This window comes from Chelonoidis abingdonii, chromosome 16 (genome assembly GCF_003597395.2).
Source record: "Chelonoidis abingdonii isolate Lonesome George chromosome 16, CheloAbing_2.0, whole genome shotgun sequence".
In the NCBI taxonomy this organism is placed as follows: Eukaryota; Metazoa; Chordata; order Testudines; family Testudinidae; genus Chelonoidis; species Chelonoidis abingdonii.
The window spans coordinates 1,804,973-1,829,347 of NC_133784.1; the positions used below are offsets into that span (position 1 = coordinate 1,804,973).

The 24,375-nt window shown below is 37.5% G+C and overlaps 1 protein-coding gene across 5 annotated transcripts in view; it reads right to left on the reverse strand.

Moving 5' to 3' along the window:
- Positions 1-24,375, reverse strand: part of SLK (STE20 like kinase) — an 87,377-nt gene that overhangs the window by 28,825 nt on the left and 34,177 nt on the right. For 2 of the 5 annotated variants that reach the window (XM_032786113.2, XM_032786108.2), the window contains exons 3-13: positions 22,474-22,522; positions 21,551-21,700; positions 18,867-18,939; positions 18,447-18,641; positions 17,219-17,300; positions 16,031-16,159; positions 12,165-13,619; positions 9,634-9,782; positions 9,209-9,332; positions 5,982-6,161; positions 3,277-3,369 (exon numbers count right to left, since the gene is read on the reverse strand). In XM_032786113.2, the coding sequence (XP_032642004.1) occupies positions 3,277-3,369; positions 5,982-6,161; positions 9,209-9,332; positions 9,634-9,782; positions 12,165-13,619; positions 16,031-16,159; positions 17,219-17,300; positions 18,447-18,641; positions 18,867-18,939; positions 21,551-21,700; positions 22,474-22,522 (2,679 nt within the window). The remainder of the gene's footprint in view (positions 1-3,276; positions 3,370-5,981; positions 6,162-9,208; positions 9,333-9,633; positions 9,783-12,164; positions 13,620-16,030; positions 16,160-17,218; positions 17,301-18,446; positions 18,642-18,866; positions 18,940-21,550; positions 21,701-22,473; positions 22,523-24,375) is intronic. The other 3 variants (XM_032786109.2, XM_032786111.2, XM_032786110.2) reach the window with 3 other exon arrangements.

The window sequence follows — 24,375 nt, forward strand, 5'->3', positions numbered from 1 at the left end:
GGCCAGATTAAAATGTCTGAAGGGCCGGATGCAGCCCCCGAGCCGTAGTTTGCCCACTGCTGGACTAGACAGTCTAATGGTCCCTTCTGGTTTTAAAAATCTACCAAACATGTAAGAGAAGATCAGTTTTTCTAGAACGATGCTGTGGAAAGGCTGAATGGATAGAGGACGGTAGCTACCAAATGCTAGCAAACAGCAAGAGGATTAGAGCAGACATTTTTAGTATGACTGACAAAGAGTCCATATATGGTCAATGGAAAGGTTCCTGACAGCTTTGATATGAGCCAAGTTGCAAAGCATTTGTTCTCATACAGGAAGAAATGAAGTTTAAGATGGTTTCTAGAGAAGAGAGAGAAGGGAAGACAGCTGGGATGCTAGTGGATGCTAGTCAAATGAGATACATGGGCTTGAGCAGCAACAATAACATTTTATCTTATTGATCTTTAAAGTAAGATGAGTGTAGCAAATACTTCACAAAGCTCAATGGAGAAGAGATGTGTACAGGTCTGTTGCATCTTATGTGCATTTAACGTGCACGATTTCAACTTTATGCAGTTGGGAAAACCAAAAAAAAAGAAGAAAAATAGTAAGTTTAATACTGTACCTATCGCCCGCACTTCAACTCAATGTAATTTTGACTATACGCGGTTTTCGCTTTATGCGCTAACCACGGAACGGAACCCCCACGTAAGATGAGACTCGCCTGTAAGGCGAAATCTGGAATCAACTATCTGTTACAGGCACACTTGATAATGACTGTTGAGAGAGACGTGATTTTCCTCTCTTACAGAAGTTCAGTAAATATTAAGTAAGGCTTGTGTGTGTCCCATTGCACAATGAATTACAATTTTCACAACCATCTCTCTAGGGCTGGGTAGGTACACTGAAGTGGGTATACTTAGAGGTTATTGTGGTACCAGGGTGAATGGGATGTGCAGAAGGTGGTATAAAATTGGAAGAGGAGCAAGTTGGTGAATATCTGGAAGAATGATAGTTATGGGTATTATCAGAGGGATAAGGACACTGATACAGATTAAAAACAGAATGATGGGCTCATGAGAATACAGTTTTAGAGTGTTCCACATTATTGACTTTTCAATGGAAAGAGTAAGAAGACTGAAATATATTAGAAATACAGCTTTAGTATACTGGAATAGCTGGGGGTGCCATTGTGTAAAACATGTTGTAAGTGACTTTCAAGGTATTTTTTTCATGCTGTCTTACATTTTCAACCCCTGGGGAAAATATTACATTAGAAGTGTGTGGTCAAGGTCAGAAAAGCAATTATGGAAGAGACTTTCCTCCCTCAATCACTTACATATAGGTTCTGATCTGTTTATACTGGAAGTCAAAATAAAAGAGTTTTCTTAAAATGGCTAGCACAGCAAGCTAAGCCATGTATCTGAAAAATGCAAGCTCTGTCCTTTCAGCTTCAAACATCAATACCAAACATCACACACAATAAAGATTGTGTACTGCGGTCTACCTCCTATACTATCCAACCAAGCTGCGAGTGAAGATGTTTTCCACAATCTTTATCACATTACATGCAATAAACATTATGCAGAAAAACTTCACTGGCAATTTTGCTGGCTAGTGTAGGAGGGCAGACCGCAATACAATTTTCTCCTTAGCAGTTACATTAGTTCTTTGTGACAGTAGTAACAAGTTTTTATCCTACGATTTAGCAAAAGAATGATAAATGCCACTTGCCAAAGGTAAACATTACACTGCACACACAACATAAACTTTAGTCACTGCATTCAATTTCTCACAGGTGCTGAAATGATAAAATCATTAAATTCTTGACTACTTCTGTTTCTGAGAGAAAATTCACAATGTTTTGTCCAAAGTTAATCACTGCATCAATTTGAACTTTTAAACTATACAATTTTAAAAATTTACACTTATCAATTTTTGAGACAGTGAAATTCATCAGCACATATGAGCCAAAGAAAAAAACAGGAGATACCACAAAGTTGAAAAAATTAGGGAAATAAACTCTTCTTGGTATTTTTGGACTTACATCCTGCATTTGTGCATTGAAGAGTGTACACGAAGACAATTGAAAAGACTGAATCATAACCTGAGCAATGGCCTGTGGATCAGAATACAATACAACACAATACAATACTTCCCAGGTCAAAATGTAAACAAAAACAACTCCTTTCTTTCAAAGGCGCTAAACTATTGTACATCAGCCATGAGAATATGAAGATGGTTTGAGCAATCATTTACAGTAGAAATGGTACTTGTACGTCACTGATCTGTTTACAGATTTGAAATCAAATTTCTGCAGATGTTCTTATGCTTACAATACTTTCTGATGACATGAAATTAGGATCTTTTAACTTAATCAGGATATCCTATTATTTATCAAAGCTTTTGCTGTAGTGGAAACTCATTAATCTACTGATAGAAGTATGACAACTTGTAGTTCTAAAACTCTACTTACTATGAACTTTGCTCAGGTGTACAACTTGAAAGAAAGATGGGTGTACAACAAAGTTTTCAACTCATTATGCCAATAACATCTACGCCTCAAAGTCAAGTCACAACTAACAGTCCAATCACATCACTACCTTTTCCACTCCTGTACACAATAATTAAATCCTACTTCAGTTATTCATCCCAAAACCCTTTTTGTGATATAACCTTGACTAGAGGTAGAACAGCACATTCAAAACCTTACAAAAGGAAGAACACATTTAATATTTTTTTTTGCCTTCCAGCTCTGTCAGATAATATCAGTGAGGTGCAAGGTGTGGAACTATATTTGCAATCTTCTAAAGTTTTCATACAACTTTCCATTTCACTTTGGTATTTAATTAAGTCAGTTTACTTTAAATGCTTTGCTGTCATGAACAGTATTCTTAATTTTACACTTTCTTTAGACTTATTTTCTTCCTTTATGCTTCATATTCTGAAAATATTTGACATTCTACTCTAACATTTATAATTATGCAGACACACAAGATACTTATCAGCTGAAAAGACCATGTCATGATTTTTCCCGGGATGTATAAAGATATTTTTCTAATTTGAATACAGCTTTCCAAATGTTAAGATTTTTTAACATATCAGTGTAAGTTTGCATATAATTGATTATACATTGTACTCTATGGAAAGGGTTATGGGAGCATTTGAGGGAGCAGAACAAATGTCAAGGGTTAGAAGTTAAATTGCAAAGTCACTCTAAAAAAGAAAGTGAAATGATTAAGCTGTGTGACTAATGCTGCTTTTTGGATTTTAGTAGCATGAAGCTGCTGCTGTTACCTGAGCATGCTGGGTTTGTGCAAGCTCCTCTTTCTTGCGTTTCATGAGCTCTTTTCTCAGCTCTTTTGGTGCTTTCTCCACTTCATTAAAAACCTAGTGTATAAGCATGCAGAAGGTGGGGAAAATAACATTTTTTTCTCCACAGCAAGCATTTGTTGTGAAGATGAGAGGTGTAGTTCAAGCACTAAGGTAGTAGAAAGCATGCAGAGGTGTTAGTTTGGTGAAAAAGGAAAAGATAGTGTATGCTCTGTGCAAGTCTAAGTGCAGCGTAGAAAGGAGCCATAAACCAATCTGATTTTACATGCAAATGTTAAGGAAGTGCTCTCAGAACCAGTGATCCCTTCCTATGGATTACTTTATCTCATTAATGCGTTTTCATGCAGTAGTTTAAACAGCCATCGATTAAGGAAGCCGCCTGCAATAGTAATGGTCTCTATAAACAGCACAGGAAATTTTATAAAATATTTTTATCCCCAGAGTAACATATCTGAAACAAGTGGAAGTTTAGAGGAACTTCCACTGAAAAACAGCTTTCATTGACATTTTCTCATATCCAAATTGATACGTCATGTCTATATTCTCAACCACAAATTACACTTACATAGTATGTTTTAAAATATAAAAGAGGCATATAAGCACACTAAAGATAAAAGGGCTGTAAGTATTCAGTTTTAAAAAGTAAACCTTTGAAACAACCACCCCCACCAATTATTATATTCTTAAAGAACTCTGCATTACTGTGGCTGAAATTGTATAAAATGTGTTTCAGTATAGTGCACTTTAAAATGGTGAGCTAATTTCTAAATATTATTTGATAAAACAACTTGCTAAGAATATGATGATTTGATGATTTTGTTTAGTGGAGATTAAATATTGCCGGTTTTTAACATCATATACTTTCCAATACAACATGGATAGTTTTAGAGCTCTGACTGCATTTTCCTCAAAACTGTAAATCTCCTCATTGAAATATGAAAAAAAAAAAGAGTATGCCTCCAAGAACAAAATGTTTATGTAATAGTGGAAGCCCCATCAGAAATCAGAGTCCAAACCACCACATGCTATTCCTGTTTCCAAGAAAGAAATGTTTTTAGATCAGTATACAGCATTAAGTTCCACCAGCTCCCCTATATAAGACCCAATCACCAGTAAAAAGAAACTCAAAAATGCAAGAAGTTCAGCAAAAGAGAAAAAACATCATTAATACATACCAGTGTACAGTTCAAAATAAATAAAATATATATTTTTCTAAACATGTTCATACTATCGGGTCCTTCTGCATAAAAGCTCTGATAGTGCACCATAGATTTTTCAATTAATGAATATTAATCTAATAACTACTCTTATTTTTTAATAAATTATATTCACTTATATGCAGAACTATAACTATGCAAATGTTTTAAAAATAAAATATAGCCTTCATATACAAAAAACTATATGTAAATACACCACTTTGTCATGCGCTAACACAAGCAAATTAACAGTTTAGACCAGAGGCTCTCAAACTGTGGTCCGTGAGCTCCATTCAGGTGGTCCGCGGATAGTTCCCACTAAGGTGCACCCCTGAGTGGGCACACACAAGAGAATGAGGGCCGTCCACCTAATTAGTGGAGCCGCGCAGGCATGGGTTCACTAATTAGGTGCCTGGTCCCTGGAGAAGAAACACATGTAAGGTGAGGTGGCGGCCTTGGGGGAATAGAGGGTAAGTGGGAGGGGGCAATGGAGTGAGAAGAGGGGGTGAGGGGAATTTGGGACGTGCAGGGCTGCGGCGGCCAGAGAAAGGGGTGACTTTCCCCAGCTCCAGGGCTGCGGCTGCCATGAAGAGACGGCCCTCCTTCCCAGCCTCAGCTCAGGGGTTGCTGTGGTGCGAGAGAGAGGGAGAGACTCCCATCCTTTCCAGCCCCAGCTTGGGGGACTGCTGCGCTGGAGGAGAGAGGGCACATCCATCGCATTAGAAAGGTAAGACTACTGATATTAAAATGAGTTGTGCGCTTTTATTTGTGGAACAAAAAAACACTGATTATTATTAAGCTTTTTTTTAAATAGTGCTTTTATCCAAAGTGCTTTACTATAGCTAGCTAACGGTAAAAACAATATTAAGTGGTCTGCCGAGACCCTCAGCAATTTTCAAGTGGCCCACGAAGAAAAAGTATGAGAACCACTGGTTTAGACTTTCAGCATCATCCTTCACTCACTTGTTTCACTATATAACTTAGATCTGCAATTAGTCATAAAAACTTTTCAGCTGTCATTTCTGCCCCCCATGCCCCAATTGAATTAAAAATCAGAAGAAACACAACTCCTGCCAGGGTTACATCTTTTACAGACAAGTTATAAAATATGGGCTTAATGAGTAAACAAATGGAAACTTACAGTAGGTATGACGACTCAACTGTTACCAAAGCTGTATTATTGTTTTTTTAAAAATTCTAACATTACAAATACAGGGAAATTTGGCTTTTTTGTTTTGTGGAATGCTATCAACCAAAATTAAAATTTATTAATTTTAAAGATTATATGAAAGATACAAATGTGTTAATCTATCAATGACTTCTGCAAAAGTCAATATTTCAATGGTCTGTTAGCTCTTTTGTATGCAATAAAACAAAAAAATTACAAGGACTGTGATGGCAGGGATAAAGGAAGTCCAACCATGCTCGCCTCTGGCCAAGCCCCCTACTTTCTAAATTGTCAATGTGTCTTACCTCTTTTTTTTTGTTTTTCAACATGCTCTGGAATTTGGACAATTCCTTCTCCTGCTCTGCTTTGATGCGTTTCGCTTCATCTCGTAAGCGATTTGTGTGTTCCTGTTCCAAACGTTCTATTGTCTGTTTTTGCTGCTTTTCTAGATTTTCAATCTCTTGATCATACTGCCGCTTTTTACTCTGTAAAATAATTCCATTTCATCTGATACTTTTCTAGAAAGCTAAATTCAGGAGGGTTGAAAATTCTGCAGAACTGTTCAGTCAAAGCAATGATGTTTGCTCAGCTTAGCTAGGGAATTCCAAATTGTGGTATACCAAATTTTGAATTTGTGATGAATGTGTTTGAAATGTGAACAGAGCATGCCTTGCTTGTGCTGAAAAATGCCTGGAGACCTCTTGTGTTACAAATCTTTAGGCATTACACAACAGACAATTTACTATATAAATTTTACATTCATACCTTGGGAATTGAATCATCACAGGCTAAAAATACAGGCCTCTAAAACTTGTGTTAACAGATACCACCCTCAGCGAATAACAGAGTCCTTATCTTCAGTCAGCCACTAGAGGGCAATACTTCTCAAATCATACCAGTACATTATGCTGGAAATAATTTATATGGAAGTGCATAAAATGAGAGAGAGCGAGGATGGGAGGCACAGCACAGGATATTTAGCAGCTCCAGATCAAAACATCTTGTGGGTCTAGCAGGGGGCCTGTGCTATCTATCTTATTGTAGGTATTTACAGGGTGACTATTACTTTGGCCTATGACCTGCAATGTAGGAGGCAGGAGGAGGAGCTACTTATCTTCTTAAGGAAGCTGGAGCATGCTCATGCTTGTAGGGGTAGGAGGAGTTGCCTGTGGGAAAGGGAATCCTTTTTGCGTCTTCTGTGTTGCAAAGGAAGATTTAGATGTAGTGGGGGGAAAGCTAATTTGGTGCATATATGATGGGGCGATTCCTTTGATTCCCCACAGAAGCAGCTTTTACTCCTGAGGGAATTCTGTGCCACTGCGCATGCACAGAATTTATATCTCCTGCAGATTTCTTTGCTTCCTTGCAGAAAAATGACTCTCTGACTGGGAAGCAAAGGGAAACCACAGGAGCGGTCATGTGACCCTCTCCAGAAGTATGTTTTGGGAACCCAGGGCAGCTGTCAGAGAGGCAGCAGAGGGGTAGGAGGCGGGACTGGGGAAGAGCTGGCTGGTGGCTCCTACCCTGCACTGGACTCAGCAGATAGTCCTGGCTGGGCTGGGGAGGACAGGACTTCCTCTTTCCCTGCATGGCATCTGGGGCCAGATCAGACCCATTCCCAGATCTCTCCCCCGTCTGCAGGTTCTGCAAACTCCCACCACTTCCTGCACCCATTGCTCTTCAGCTGCAGGGGGAGGGATCCCTGTACATGGAACTGCTTCCCCACTCACTCAAATGTGTGTATCCAGACCCCCTCATATCCCGACCCTCCCACCAAGCCTCAGTGTCCCCGCACTCAGAACCCGCCTGATAAGCCCCACTCCCCCTGCACCTAGACCACCCCAACAAGCCACCCAGATCGCCACCCCATCAAGCCCCTACCAGCTGCATCTGGATCCCCACCCTACTGAGCCCCACTCTCCCAGCATCTGGACCACCCACTGAATCCCTCACACTCAGACCCCCCTGCCGAGTTCTATCCCCCTTACAGCCAGACTCCTCTCCCGCCGCTAAGGCGCAACCACCTTCACCTGGACACTCCCCACCACCACCACCCGAGTCCCATTACCATTGCACCCAGAACCCTCCAACAAGCCCCTGTACATCCAGATCCCCCCTGCAACCAGATCCCCCACTGAGCTGCCTGCACCCATATTGCCCCACACAGAATCCTCTAATCCCACACCTGGATCCCCCCATATTAAGTCCCTCCACACTTGAGTCCTACCTTGTTAAGCTTGCCTGCCCACATAGAGGGGTAGTACCCTGGGGTGTTTCTGGGGCAGGCCCAGACCTTGCGCTGTGTCAGTGTTGGGTACAGGCTCACCGCTAAGTCTGTGTCCCAGGGAGGGAGTTGCACAGTGATCTCCCACCTTTGTGCAGCCAGTGGCCTGTGCTCCCCAATGCCATGCTGGAGCCTTCACATTAATTTAACAAATATAATTTGGAATATTTTAAAATATTGCATGCAAAATTTTACAATTTTTGGTGTAGAATGCCCTTAGGCGTAAGCTTTGAAGGACCTGGGGACTAGAGGACCTTCATTATTGAGAGTGACCATTTGAATACCTTCTGCAGTCACCCTCCTGGATCGAAAGGCGCTAACAGCTGTTATTTCATTGCTCTGATGAGTCACTCAGGAACTGGGCTGAACGAGAGTCCAGTACTGACTGGGCTCAGGCAGGCTGGAATTGATTTGGAGATGGTTAGGGATAGGACTGCAACTGCTTGTTTCTGTTAAGGTTCCTTCTCTCTGGACCAAGAAGCAGGAGAGAAATTCCTAGAGGGTCCCAGAGAAGAGGATCTTTTGGAAAACCAAAGGCAGTGCCCTCAGAGGAGGTAGGACATGCTAGGTATTCCCTGATGATAGGCTTTCTACCTTTCTCCTGAGATACTTCACAACTAGCATTTCCCACACAATTCAAACAAAAGTATCCTCCAATTTTTGGTTGTGTGAGGACTTAGCATTACCAGCAATTCCACGCCCTAGAGCTCCTGTAGAACTTGTCATACTGCACTCCCAAAAGGGCTGACCTGCTGCTAGGGAGAGGGCTTGCATACTCTTGGGGTCCCAACCGCATGCTGCAGAGGCAGCTGTACATTGGTGAATATCTCTGGCCTAGTCTTTTTGCTTTAGCCCAGACAGCTGGTAAAGGAAATGTCCCTCCGCTTGCTAGAGACAAAAACAACTGAAGTATGTGAATTAGCAAACCAATTAATGGAGTGGGAAAAGACAACCTCCCAAAAACTGGTTTTATCACCCTCTGCTGAGTAGGAGGCACTATTTCCAAGCATTTTGATTAGCTCAGGAGATCAACATGACTATCTGTCAAAATCTTTCCAAGTAGAGAGAACAGGGACTGAATAAACATGAACACTGAACTACAGAGCAGTACCCTCAGCAGGAAAAACCTAGACTGTTGCTACCCATGTTCACCTACTCCATCAATATGACATCTTTTAAGAGCACTAAATTTACTCAATAAAAAGCTGCCTTATATCATGTAGGTGAAAAAAAATAAATCAAACTTACCGTCATTTCCTGTTCAAAACGTCTGAACATCTGTTCTCGTTGTTGTAGGAGTTTATTACTGAGCTGCTGTTGAGCTCTCTGTTCTTCTTTCTGAAGAAGTCTTAGCTCCCGCAGCTCTTGACGTCTGATAATAAGCAGTAGTGTTGGTGGGGCAAAAGAAGAGAAGTGAATAAAGATAAAAATAATTTTTAAAAAAAATCAACAATTTGGGCTCAATAATACCAGTTTTAAAAAAGAAATGTAAGATTAGACTTGGATTTTTGTATCATTATTTTAAAATAATCAGTTTTTCCTTCTGCTAACAAGAAGATCTAAATTTAATCTCAATGGACTATAAAAACAAACCCCAGAGCCCGCACTCATTAATTAAAGATTCTTCCTGTGTTATTCAGGAAGGAAAAAGTCATTTAGAGATTTTTACTCACCGAAGAAATCTCAATTCTTCACTTTTTGAATCATTTTCTGTAACTATTTTTGAAGTTGTCACACTCACTTCTACTCCATCAACAACAAATTTGCGAGTTTTCTTTAACGTTTTCTTGTGTCTTCTAGTTTCCTGAATGAAAATGTTGTTCTGTGTTCAACTAAATAACACTTTTTTACATCTGATAAATTAAATTACTGCGCTTCTAAATAGAGAACAACTGCATACAATACAGCAAAAGTAAATTGTCCTCAAATTACAAGAGCTTGAAAAGTCCTCTTACTGGGGCCAAGTTAAACTTTTCTTAGCCAGCAAAGGGGGAAATTAAGCCATTATTATTTCCTATAAATTAAGCTGCCATTTATCTAGACATTTTTTTAAATTTTCCAACATGAACCAATGCAGTATTATCTTCCTGAGTCTGAAAACAGTTCTATTGCCTTTGTTGTTCCCCATTGCTTTCCCTTGAATTCATCAAGACTAGACATTTTCACAGATGTCCCCAGGATTCTGAAAAGTGGCACTGAAACTAGGATGATCAGACAAATGTGAAAAATTGGGGCAGGGGTGGGGTGTAATAGGAGTCTATATAAGAAAAAGACCCAAAAATCAGGACCATCCCTATTAAATCGGGATACCTGGTTACCCTAACAGAAACTGAATAAAAATTTGCTAATTTCACCCTACCACTTCTGCCTGAGAAACTTATCAGCAAAAACAGAGGCAGGTAATGGGAAAAGGGGACCCGAATTGTTGGTCAGGGGAGAGGCAATATACCAGACCCCTTCCTTACAACACTTTACGGTAGAGTAGGAGAGGCTCCTGAGTGGAGAAGAAAAAGAGAGAGAAAATTGTTCTCATCCCTTAACCAGGGTTTCACATTTGTCAGACACTTGCAAGCCAGTAGTGGATATGAAAGAAGGAGTTCAAGAGCAGTATCCATGGACAACACCTCTGATGAGAATCCCAATACCCTCCCCTTCAGTTACTGACAGTAGCACCAGGGGAGGGGAATGAGACTCTCCATGGACAATGCCTCTCTAGACCTTGGTGGCAACTCCCACCAGCCTTTTGTCCTTAGGCTTAGTCCTCTGGCCGTTAAGTGTTTGGTAAATTTTTCAAGCTGTGTTCAACAACAGACCTGCTTCTAATGTGAAATCAGTGAGGTGATCAAATGTCAAACATTACTGCCAGATTCCATGCCTTGACAGTGCTTCATTAACTTTCCGATTTAATCAATGTATTAAATTCTCCTTTCTGTTCAACAGTACCTCGTGACTTCACATATCACGTGACTAACAAATTCATAGCCTTTTATTATTATTTTATTACACTTTACTACACAGTACCAAATTATGACTTCATTCAGATAAAAGGGAGTAGTTCTCACCTCTCAGAACTACTGGTTTTTATTTTATTTTATTGGTTTTGATATTATTTTATTTCAGTAGCACAGAGGTCCCAGCTGAAGTTGGGTCCTCATCATACTAGGCACTGTAAAAATATATTAAGTTTTGGCCTACACACAGTTTTTGTATTGGGTGTGATTATTTTTTTTTAAACCAATACCATGGATACTGTTATACTGGTATGAATGTGCCTTATGTTCTTCTTGCTGAATAGGAATGAGATATATTGATATAAGCAGTTATACTGGCATAACTGCATTCATACCAATATAGGTAAAGCACCTTTTGTTATAGAAAAGCCTTAAGATACAATTGCTATCCTGACAATCTTGCAGTCTAAATCAGTGGTTTTCAAAATTTTTTTTCTGGGGACCCAGCTGAAGAAAATTGTTAATGCCAGTGATCCAGAGGAGCTGGAGATAAGGGGTTTGGGGTGTGGGAGGCGCTCAGGGCTGGGGCATAGGGTTGGGATGTGGGGGTGAGGGCTGCGGGGTGGGGCTGGAAATGAGGGGTTCAGGGCATGGGAGGGGGCTCTGGGCTGGGGCAGGGCTGCAGGAGGGGGTCAGGGCTCTGGGCTGGTGGTGCAGGCTCTAGGTTGGGGCAGGGGATGAGGGGTGTGGGGTGGAGGAAGGGGGCTCAGGGCTCGGGAAGGAGATTGGGGTATGGGGTTAGGCTGAGGACTTACCTGTGGTGGCTCCCGATCAGCGGTGCAGCCAGGGTGCAGAGGCAGCCTTCCCACCTGTCCTGGCACCGCAGACCACAGTGCACCTGAAGCGGCCAGCAGCAGGTCCAGCTCTACGTGGCTCTCACCTGCAGGCACCGCCCCCAAGCTCCCACTGGCTGGGAACTAGCCAATGGGAGTGTAGGGCTGGGGCTCAGGACGGGACAGCACACGGAGTACCGTGGCCCCCCCGCCTTTGATCAAGACCTGCTGCTGGCCGCTTCCGGGGTGCAGTGCAATGTTGGACTGACGGGACTTTTAATGTCCCAGTTGGCGGTGCTGACCAGAGCGACCCAGTGCCTTACATGCTGCAACCCAATACTGGGTCGCGACCTGAACTTTGAAAAACACCGGTCTAAATAGTCAGGACGTAAAATATTACAACTAATTGTCTACACTTACTTGTAAAGATATTGATCCAGTGTCCTTGTTTTTAGTGAGGAAGCTAGAGATGGACAAGTTCAAATCAATGCTGTTATTATCAGCTGTGGAACCAGTGCCTGAATCTGTATCATTTTCCTTTAGTGTCTCAAGTTCTAGCTGCTGTAATGTTTCAGCACTGGCTTGATTACCCATTTTAACTTTTTCCTCATTTTCTTCTGTGCTAACACTAATAATGGGTATTAGAGTGAGTTCAGAATCATTAAGTTGTTCAACTGCAGGATCTTGAAGCTTGTTCTTAAGTGGTGCATCACACGGAACTTCTGAATGCTCTGGATTTATCTGAATGTTGTTCTCCTGAGTATCCTCAGGTTCATTTGTTTCTGAATTTTGGTCAGGCTCAACCACTTTATCCACACTTTCAATTCGAATTTCTTCAATGTTATTTGTCTCATGAATATTCTCAGTCTTGCTCTGTATTGGCTTCTGGTCTATATTACCCAGTTTTCCTGAATCCTTGACTTCAGTTTCCTCTATGCTGCTTGTGTTATGAACATCTTCATCTTCATTTTCACTTTTAACTAATTTCTGATTTGTATCAGTCACTTCATCTCCACTTTTAATCTGAGTTTCTTCAGAACTGCTTGTCTCGTGAACATGCTCAGTTCTACTTTCCATTAGCTTCTGGACTGTCCCGGGTATTTTATTTCCATTACTGATCTGTCTTTCACTAGTGCTGCCTGCCTCTTGAGCATTGTCAGCTCCATTTTTTATTGGCTCCTGCTCTGTGTCAGCCATTTTCTCTGCACCTTTAACCAGAGTTTCATTAGTGCTGCCTGTCATCTCGTCTTTCTGAACTTCTTCAGATTTACCATCAACCTTTTGCTCCGTAATTTTTTCTATCATTGTTCCTTCATTCTTATTTTCCTGGCTATCTGTTCCGCTTTCTTTCTCCTCTTTCTCCTCAGTCTCTTCAGATATCACTTCTGTAGTTTGAATACTGACATCTTCAATTTCAGGTGCTATTTTCAGTTTATTTTCATCTGTCTCTTCATTTTCTATGGCACTTCTTTCCTCTGTTTTCAGACTGTGTTTATTGTTTGTTTCTAATGTTGTCATTGTATCAACTTCTTTTCTTTCTGTCTGTGATCCAGTGTCTTCATTTACTACTTCTGCTTTTCCAGTATTCTTTTCAACTCCTGATCTTTTCTCTGGCTCATCTTCCTCAATTAATACTGACCCATTCTGCACCTTTACAATATCTCTAGGAGTGGTATCAGACACATCTTTAATTGTCTTGGGTTCATTAGCAGTCGTCTTATCATCTGGAAATACACTGATGTTCTTCTCCTCAGCAGCATTATTTTCTGTTTTCTCAGAAACAGATTCCAGAATCGTGGCATTCTGTGAAAGTTTATCTTCTTCAGAGCTGGTGATACTAAGGTCAGAGGAGGCACGCTTGTTTGTTGGTAACTGCTAAAAATGTATTTAAAAAAGAAAAAAAAATACTATTTTCTAATTTATGTAGAAAACAAAGTATACAAAAACTTCTTGCACAGAGCAATATGTATATGAAAAAACACTACACATATGTACTTGGTTTCCAGGAAAAATAAATTCAATAATCTCAAACTATTTGACAAGACATAACCACAGAACTATTACATCTGGAGAAAAGCCCTTCTGACCAGTTTACAATTTCACAGGAGCCCTCTCTCAGTCCCTGAGGGACGCTAGACATCCTTTCCCTCAGCACCCACACACCTTGTAAAGTCCTCATAAGCCCTTCCTCCACCACTTTACACCCTATATGGTTCTTCTGGCCACAGAGATGAGATTCCGTGTGCACACCTAAGAGGCACAACAAAAAATCTTGGCCTTATGCCATCTTTTTGCCCCCCTGATCCTGGGCTACTCAAGGGACTGGAGAGGACCTGAGCATAAATTAAACACACCTGGGGGTGCGTCTAAATTACCGCAGCTTCCCCAGGCTGCCCTAAGGACCACGACATTGCCCACAAGTCTGAGTACTGCCCCAAGATGCCCCTAGTACGTTCCCTTTGCCAGGGCTTGTGAGGGGATACTCAGAAAGCAGTCTCATGGCTGTTTTCACAGTGCTTGTACCAGGGAAATCCATCCATAGCCAGAAGTGGGGCTTTCATGGCCCTTTTACTTAGCATAATAAGGCTGGAATGGGGATGAGGATCTCATCCCATAGGTCCCAACTAATTAGCAGCAATACATCTAATTAGGCTTTTTGCTTTGTAGCCAACTTTGCTCTACTCACGTGAAAAAAAAAACAATTTCTTTTCAACAATGGCACTACGCCTCCAGGAGGGTTATTTCCATGCCAAATTTTAACTTGCACATGTTTAAGAAGGTTGTAACATTTTCTTTGTTTTTTAAATATACAGGTTTATTATATTATAATATCAGTATATAGATATAAAAATTGGAAAAGTGTATTTTTTAACCTCTTCTCACACAAAAATGGCTGAACAATTTTTACACAAACTTCTGAAGTTCACCTTCACAAGAGACCAAGTGTGAGAAATTTCAGTTAGAAAGGTAAAAGTTTTTAGCAGATATGAATGGATGGTAACAAGAAGTTATAATCAAAATGATTATGTGAACGTAACCCTAGCAATTGTTGTTGCTAGACTGTGAATTAATATTATATTTCTATAAAGACAGATACAGACAAATATATCTCAAATCATAATTATTCTTTCACTCTTCGGAGCGATAATGATACATCTTTGTCTATACTTACTACTAGAACCCCCTAATCTGTGAATGAAACTGTTAAAACTTGCCATTAGGAGATTATAGTACATAATTTAAAATGTTATGTAAATTATGCCTACCTACTGTATCAAATATTGCCCTGATCCTGCTCTTTCTACTAAGGCAAACCTCAATGTGAGTTTTTTGCCTAAGAAAACATGTAGTAAAACACTCTTTGTGCTAAAATGCATCTAAAATAATTCTAAATGTGAAAGTATTTTAGAATCTCAGTATATTGGAAGTCAAATGTGTTTTGAAATAGGATACATATAAATTATGTAAATTAATCTATTTTATCCACAATATATTAGCATATTATCATACTAGAGTTATGGTTTCATTTCCCTTTAAGGGACTGAATTTGACTGGCAGAAGTATCCTTATAAATCTTAAATTTCTCACAAACTAACTCCACTAGAGAGTTTGTCCTGTAGAGAGATTTTTGTTTTTTTTAAAATAGTCGAGTTATAAATGCACAGGAAACTTAATCTATAACATAAATGTCATACCTTCACCCATACAAGAGTTAGTTATTATACCAAATACACAGTTCACTTACACATTAATATATTTACATATTTGCCTGAATTTAAATATTTGTGTATTATTTTACAAAAAGTCTTTGACTGTTTAAAGCAGAGGTGGCCAAACCTACTGACCCTCTGAGCTGCATATGGCCATCTTCAGAAGTTCGAGAGCTGGAGCGTACCTGCCGGGGCTTGGGGCTTCAGCCCCATGGAAGGCGCCCGACAGAGCTTGGGGCTTCAGCTCACGAGCCACAGTTTGTCCACCCCTGGTTTAAACAGCCTTCTTGCCTTATATATCCACATGTACACATATAACAACCATACATGCACACAATATTCTTTATTATTCTGTCCTGAAGCTTAAGATCTGACTTTTATAAATTCTGACTTCTGTATTTTGCACTGAAGACATGCTATATTTGAAAAAAAAAAAAAAAAAAAAATTCATTCTTAGTACAAATTAAAAATGTTACAAAAATAATTAATTAGTGTGCCAGAAAACAAGTTTTGCATAGACAAAATGTAATTAAAATAAGCACCCATATATATCTATAAATTTATACTTTAACTGACCAGAGAATTTTCTGTTTCCTCCTCTTCATCTTCATCTTTACCATCTTCAACTTCTTCTGTTACTTCAGCCTTTGCCTCTGCAATCAACTCTCTGACTGGTTTATTAGAAGTGACAGTAACAAATGGATGCTTGTAAAAAAAAAAAAAAAAAAAAAAGGCTTTAAAAATAAACAATAAATAGTCATTTCATTTTTTATAACAATGGAATAAAAGTAGCAATTTTTTTAGGGTTGTATCTAGTTCTCTATTATACCCAGATATTAAAGAGATTAAACTGTAATACTTAACCAATACTCTTTTATTAATGAAGATTTTTTAAATTAGAAGTTTTAAAATCTAAAACATCAATATCTAAATATTTATGTGGAGATTTGTTCAATAAACTCATCAAAAATACAGATAGCTCATCAAATAATTTTTAAAAAAAGTTATACCAACCTTAATAACCCAAAGAACAAAAGTAGAAAGAGTTTTTAAAAGGCTGCTTTTCGTGGAAATTGTTTTCATTTTTTTTTTTATTCCTTGCCTGAACTTCCACCTAATAAATTTTCTATTTACTATCTAAAAGTACTTAATCTAGAAAAATACAATGCTGCCTTTGGACCAAAGATTTGTGAGATAATCAATTTCTTCTGTATTTTTCCTTTAGAAAAAACAACTGTCTGTCTTCATATCCTTTCTGCATAAACTATTCTCACTCTGTTTGGTCCTGCTTCTTAAAGCCTTTCAAGATATGTCAAATGTATTTTGGATACAAGTAAACATGCACTGATGTTAAACAGAATCAAATTTATCAAGTCAGATCTACTCCTGTTAGCTCTTTTGCAGTGACAGCATTATAGCAGATGGAGGGGGACTAAAGCTTTTAAAACATCTGTCAGCAATCAATTGCTTAGTTAAGCACAATTACTTTATACATTAGGGGAAGCACTGAATTAACATAAATAGGTGCACAAAATTATTATTTTCATATAAAAATTTACAAATAGTAGGCCAGATTTCCACCTGGCGTAAGCTCGTGTCTCTCCACTGATTTATACCAGCTGAGGATCTGCCCCATAGTGTTAAATACAGATTAAGTATATCTTATTTTGAATTATTCAGAACTTCAGAGTAGCAGTGTCTTGATTCTAAATAGACGTATTAAACCCAAGTACTATAACCCTGTCGGCAGGTAACTCTTCCTACCTGCAGAAGCTGAGCAGTATTCCATCTGGCATCTACATTCTTTTCCAAACATTTCCTTAGAAAATCTTTAAAGTCTGAAGACCTGCAGAAGAAAACAAAGAAGCGATTGCCACTTTACCTTTCCTCATACACAAACTGCAGAGTGACACATTTCTTTTCAATTTCCCACTTATGACTGCATTACAATTGCTCACCATCCCATTCAAAACAAGGCAAGAGAGGCAAGAGAATGGAAAAAAAAGAAAACCCAAACAGTTTCTCCTTAACTGGTTACAATCACTGGCATAACTCAAATGAAATCAATGGAGTTATACCAGGGTTATGAATTTAACCCAATGAGTTTTACAGTCGGAAAGCCCATGAGGTGCTGCATATTGATCTTCTGATAGCCAATCTAATAAATGTTTAAAAGTGAAAGTAGCACATTGCTTACCTTGTAACATCTCTTAATAAAGTTTTATAATCTAGGCTACATTAAAAACCACTGCTTTATCTGTCACATTGTTTTGTGCAAAGTGATATGGCTTGATTCAACACCCGTTTATCCATTATTTTGCCTTGTGAAGTGCAAACTTAACCTTTCTGTTCTTTTTCAGTCCCTGAACAACATTTTTTCTAATCAAGTTCCATTTTAAAGAAAGGTTTTATTTTATGGTTCTTGATTTTAAATGCTTCCTAACTGCAAATTCACCTAGTAATACTTTGCACTAACCATTTGAAAACAATCTGTTGTCATGACTGAGTGGGCAATGGCGTACGCTTTTCAAACCACGTATACTGTCTGTTTAAAATCCTCAAGAGGACTCGTCAACATTTCTCTTTTTTCCATTTTTACTTTTTTTTTTGAACAGATCATCCTCTTCATGCTTTTTCTCTATATCACATTTTTTTTTTTAAAAAAGGTAGTTAAAAATCTTTATGTACACATTTGATGTTGAATCTGAATCTTATGTTTAAAAAGAACAAGCTCTATTTTCCAACAATATCAAAATACTAAGATACTGTAGCCTTTTTAATATGAAAGTTTCTAGACACTGCAACAACAAAAAGTAAAGTCATGGGTCCCAACCCTCCAGGGCCACATATAAGCACTTAATGCATGTGAGTAGTTCCATACAATTTAATAGGACTACCCACGGGCCTGAAGTTAAATGTGCTTACATCGCCGCAGACTCAGGGTCAGTCTCCAAAACGCTTGACAAAAAAAAGTTAGCATTAAAAGACTTACCATTTTGAAGGCTGTGCCAATGTAGGTGGGTCAGATTTTGCTATTTTCAGCAGCACGCGCATAGGATTTAGCTCGTGGTGAGGTGGTTCTACTTGAGCCATTTCTATTAAAGTGATGCCCAGTGACCACACATCAGCCTTATAATCATAAGGCCTGTCTTTAGATGTCTCACACATTACCACTTCAGGAGCCATCCTGCAAAAGAGAATGGTGTATAGAATTAGAGAATGAAGCATTATCATCTGCAGTTAAAAACATTCTAAATTGTTGCCTTAATTAAAATATTAATGAAATTTAAATATTTTAAAGTAAATGGCACACTTACATATTTTACATTATTCTTTTGCAAGGCTATGTAATCAACTGTGATATTAAAATATTAGTTCATGCTAAAAAGTTAACAAAAAACTGCACACTTACCAGTAAGGTGTACCAATGAAAGAATCTCTTCTCTGTATTGTCCTTGTGTTTTTAGCAGATACGCCAAAATCCGCTTGAAGCAAACAGTAAAAATATTGTTAATTTAGAGGTGGAATGTAAAAAAGAGAAATTTTCACAACTAGGATATGAAATTTTGAGCTATGTTTCAGACCAATAACCATAAATATGTGAATATTAAAACTCCAAAGTGAGAGTTCAAAATATTTTAAAATGTTGGTATTATTAATCAGTAATGCTTTGTAGCTCACTAACTGCTCTAATAAAAAAGTATAATGCCTTCCCCTGCTAAAAATAAAGCACTTTAAAGGCTAATGCCTTTAGGATGTGAGGGACAGAAATAATGGCAGGTAAGAGAAATAATTTGTTGTTAAAAGAAAAGGAATAAAATATTTTCCATTAGGAAATTATTTATTTTACCTATGAAATTATACTAAACTTGAACATTAACGTCACTGATTTTTACACTAATTCAGAAATCTTAAACTAGGTTTTATTTTTTTTTCTGTTTCGCCAGTACGAAATCTTTGAAAAAAGCTAATAGTAAAGGCATGTAGGTACACTTTTCTAATTTATATTTTACAATCAAATCTGGCATTTCCTATAATAAATTTTATCAAATAGCATATCAAGCATGACATTTCTCATTTATAAAATAAGTATATTTATTTTGAAGAGAGACTTTTGTGTGTCCTACTATAGCAGATGTTCTAACTCTTCTTAATTAAAGTGTACTGATTAGACCAGAGACACAAAATACCCATATGCTGTCTGCTTCAATCTGTATAAAATGACATGATAGGCTCAACGCTTGATAGCCTAATTTTACTCTTTACAGCTATTTCAGTATAAAAACAGGAATAGTAAAGGACTGTAGATACTATAAATTAGACATTAAAACTTGATTGTTTCTCATAAAATTATTGTCATACATGAAATTCCATATTATTTATTAAAAAACAGGAGGCATTGCACTTAAATTCAAGACCATCAGAAGCAAAAAGGCTAATAGTACAAGCAGCAAGAAAGAAATTACACGTTCTTTCATACAGACCCTGTTTCCTTTTCAAAGATAAAGTAAATTAAATCTTTGACCAGTCTGAATTTTATAGGGCCAGTTTACATCCACTGAATCCATGCATGAAGGGGACTTCCCCACTCAGATCTCTCTGCAAAGTATGGTCTCAGCTACCTCTACAGCACTATAACCCAACTTCACATCCGTGCTGAGAAGAGACAGAGATCTCGTGGGACAAGGGAAATGGGCAAAGACAGAAGAATACACGTCACCCTAGCTCTGACCCCGTGGACATTTGTTAGAAAAGATAATACAGCCTCAGGCTTTAGTATTAATTATTATTTTATTATAGTATTATTTTTATATTAATTTATTTATTTGTACTAATGTAGTGCCTACGAATCCTAGTCATGGACTAGGACCCCATTGTGTTAGGGGCTGCATAAACACAAAACAAAAAAAAGTTACTTACCCTAAGAAGCTTACAATTTAAGTAGAAGACATGAGACAAAAGGTGGATACAGACAGAGGAGTACAAGGAAACAGTGGGAGGCCACAATCAAGATTGGGTTCCCATTGTGCCAGGTGCTTTGTATATATACACACAGGAAGAGACAGCCCCTGCCTTGAAGCTTACAAGTTTAACAGACAAGACAAATAGGAAGGCAGGATTATTATCTCTACTTTGCAGATGAAAAACTGCGGCACAGAATCACCAAAGCACTTAGCTATTCTGTATTTTTTAATTGATTTCAAAGTTAAGCTAGTAGTGAAGGAATGCTACTTGGAGCCCCAAAGTCAGTGTAAAAGCAGAGGGCCTCCATGAAGATAGATCTGGACAACTGTGCATCCCTGCGGATCTACCAGATTTAGAGCTCTGGGCCATTTAGCCATTTCCTAGATGGAGGGACTAAATTCCATCCCTCAATGGGACAATGTGGAGCTTTCATGAAGGAATCCTCATGGAGATTTCCTCTCTCTACCATTTCCGTTCTCAGGAGACAAAATTTTGGGTGGTGGTGATTACTTCAGACAGAATGCTAGGAATAAAAACTACAAAGCTCATAGCAATTGTGTGTTCCAGCTCCCACTGAAGTTAAGGAAGAGGGAATGATCACCAGTATAGAAGGCTGTAGGGAAAAGGGAACGCCAATAATAACAGTGATCATATCACATTTTTTCTATATCTAGAATATTAGTGGGAGACATTTAAAGAAATTCAATTATTATAGACTTTATTTTCACACATTTTAAATATAGTTTTCCATAGCCAAACTCAGAAAAGAGAAGAGCTGAGGTTTCTACCATAAACCTACTATAAAATTCTTGTTTTTTATAAAAGTATTTACACCCAGCATAACCTGACTCTCAAACAATTCAGTAACAATATTGCTACCAGGCCTGCTCCTGCTCCCTTTGAACTCTATGGGAGGTTTGGCAAGCATAAATAAGATAACTCAAGCTTTACTTATTTTTCAGAACAAAAAATCACTTATGTCTGTTGAACTATAATTCTTCTATGATGTGTATCTAAGTACACAAATACTTAACAGTGCCAAACAACAATTTAAACAAAAAAGTTCATAAGATGATTTGGTTGTTTTTTTTTTTTTTTTTAATCTTGTATATTTCCATGCAAGAGCCTTACCCAGTTTAATGTCTCCATCTAATGTAAAAAGAATATTGCCAGCTTTTAGATCTCTGTGAATGATCTTATTTTCATGCAAGTAGTTCAGTGCCTCCAAAGTCTGCTTGCAAACTACTTTGATCTGTGGCTCTGTTAATGGCCTCTCAAGTTCTGAAAAAGAGAAACACATATACAAATATTAAAAAAATCCCATCTTTTGCATTTTTGTTTTTATTTTTACATAAATTTCCAGACTGATTATTATAAATCATAGCAAAAACTGTCAATCTGACCATTAGTTTTAGAAGTAAACATTAGGCGAAAAATTCTGGCCCACTCAAGTCAATGGCAAAATTCCTATTGACTCCAATGAAGCCAGGATTTCACACCTGGGATCTGGGAAAATCTCATTTATGAACTATTTATAAAGTTAGTTTGAATTTTCTGTTTAATATACGGAAATGTCATTAAAATGACTCAAGTCTATGAAATATAAAGTATTATTTAAAACGTAATTAGAGTAAGATGGAAAAAAGAACCAGATTCTGTAAAGACTTAAATACATGGACAACTAATCACATAAATAATCTACTCATGCAATTAAAGTTGCTCACATGCATAAATTAATGCATAATTTAAATTAATTTTAAAATAATTTAGATTTTTGAGAAATTATAATGACTATTTTAAAAATAACAAAATTACTTTGCATTAAGATGAAGGGGTTATGTACATAGATAAATCTACTTTAAGCTCATATAATAAATATTTTAAAATCATCACAATGAGTATTGTTCAGTATAGTCCTGCACAAAATACAAACAAAATATCTGCATTTCAAAATAGTATATAATTTTTAAAATGTAAAATCCTTCCAAATATTTAATTATATTTATTTTAACCTGTTATAAAGATTATTATTTGAAACAAAACCTTGTATTTACCCAACATTACTGCATCTACTGCTCCACCTGCACAAAATTCAATCAGGATCTGTGTATAAATAAAAACACAGGTATTAAAAATAAAGCTAATTTACTGAATTGGAAGTGTTGTCTAGATGTGTGAAACCACAGGTCTTGCATCAGGAGGCTTGGGTTTTATTTGCTCGTTTATCCCTGGCTTGCTGTGTGACCTTGATAAATCACTTATCTAACCTCTGTAGAACAGTGATATTAGCTAACTGAAAGTGGCACTGTAAGGCTTAAGTAAATTGTGTGCAAAGTGCTTGGAGATCCTCAGACAAAATGTGTTAATCCAGGTATATAAATTCCACAATAAAAGGATTAAAGTCAACTGAAATCTGGTTGGCTGAGAGTGTAATTTGCATAATTATTATATAGTCATTTCGGATTTGAAAATTCTGAGTACAGGAGCCAAAACATTTGTTAACAGCCCAGAGATAGCTGCCTTATCTTCACTCCCCCCTCTTCAGATGAAACAGAAAAAAAATATAACTTTATATGAAAGGAAAGACATCAAAAATCAAAGGAAATAGACCTGTCACATGTTTTAAAAGGAAAAACCAAAAACCCTTTGATGTGTTTTTCTCCTTCTTCCTATTCATGTCCATAGAACAGTCTCTTGTTCCCAGAACAACTAGTTACACTGGGAGTATTCCACATCCTTGCTTCCAAGTCTCTTATTAAACAAAAGCTAATGTAGTTATCTGGGGATACAAATCCTACTGATTTGTAGAGACAAAAAGAAGATGGACAAAAATAATAAAAAGGATGGAAAGAAGGGTGAGCCAATAGTTTTTTAAACCTTTTTATTAAACAATGTACCTTTCAGCATATTGAGATCTCATTTTTTTATATCCTGAAGTAGTGTTCTTTTTCATTTAAACTTTGAATATTTAATTAAAAAGTTGAATATGACAACTACTTCCTCACAATCATACATTGGGAAAACACCTTGATGTTTAACTCAGAACATACTTTTCTTAAAAAAGGAAAGAGTCTCAAATTATGACTTAAATAAATACTCATTTACAACTTGTGACACTACACTTATACTAACTGCTCCTCACAATAGTATTATGAAGAACTAATATCATGTAGAATCTTTGTAAACCCCTGCCACATTCACATACCATTACTCAATTTACACATCTGCAGTGTTTTGTTTTTACAAACCAGACAAGTGAAGAATGAGACAAAACACCAAAAAACTCACTGTAGAAAAATTCCACACAAAAAAATATAGTCTATAATATTTAGTTTAAAACACATTTTTGTATATGTCCTTTTGATGAAAAAGGTGTTTGTAAAACTGATGGAAGCCAAAAACCATTTTTAACACCCATTTCTGATTGTTATCTTATTCTAGAAAATTAACAGTTTGCTACCCAGGAGAACTTAATGCCAAATCTTGTCTTTTTTTTCTTTATAGGCCACAGATCTAAAATAATGTAAGAGAAGAAAATACAAGCTTATTTTCATAAATCAGGTTATGACTCTGAGGAGAAATAAATCACACTTTATTACTACCACATGGGAGAGACACATTTGATTACTAAAGAATAAAAGCTGGTAAGACAAACTGGTCAGAACGTGAGCATTTTAACATGATTAATTACTATAAATGGATGAAACATTAATTTGCATTTAACTCTTTGCTGGGACATAGGTTGAGTAATAAAAGGCATTTCAGGCAAGCCTTTCTTCTCAAAACAGTAATTAACCATGTGCTTAACTTTAAGCATATGGTTAGGTCCAATTAACATCACTAGTATTTATGCATATGCTTAAAGTTAAGAATATGCATAAGTGTTGTCCTTAATAGACATGGACTTCAGCACTTCTTAACTGCTTTCCTGAGTCAGGGCCTCAGAGGGAAGAATG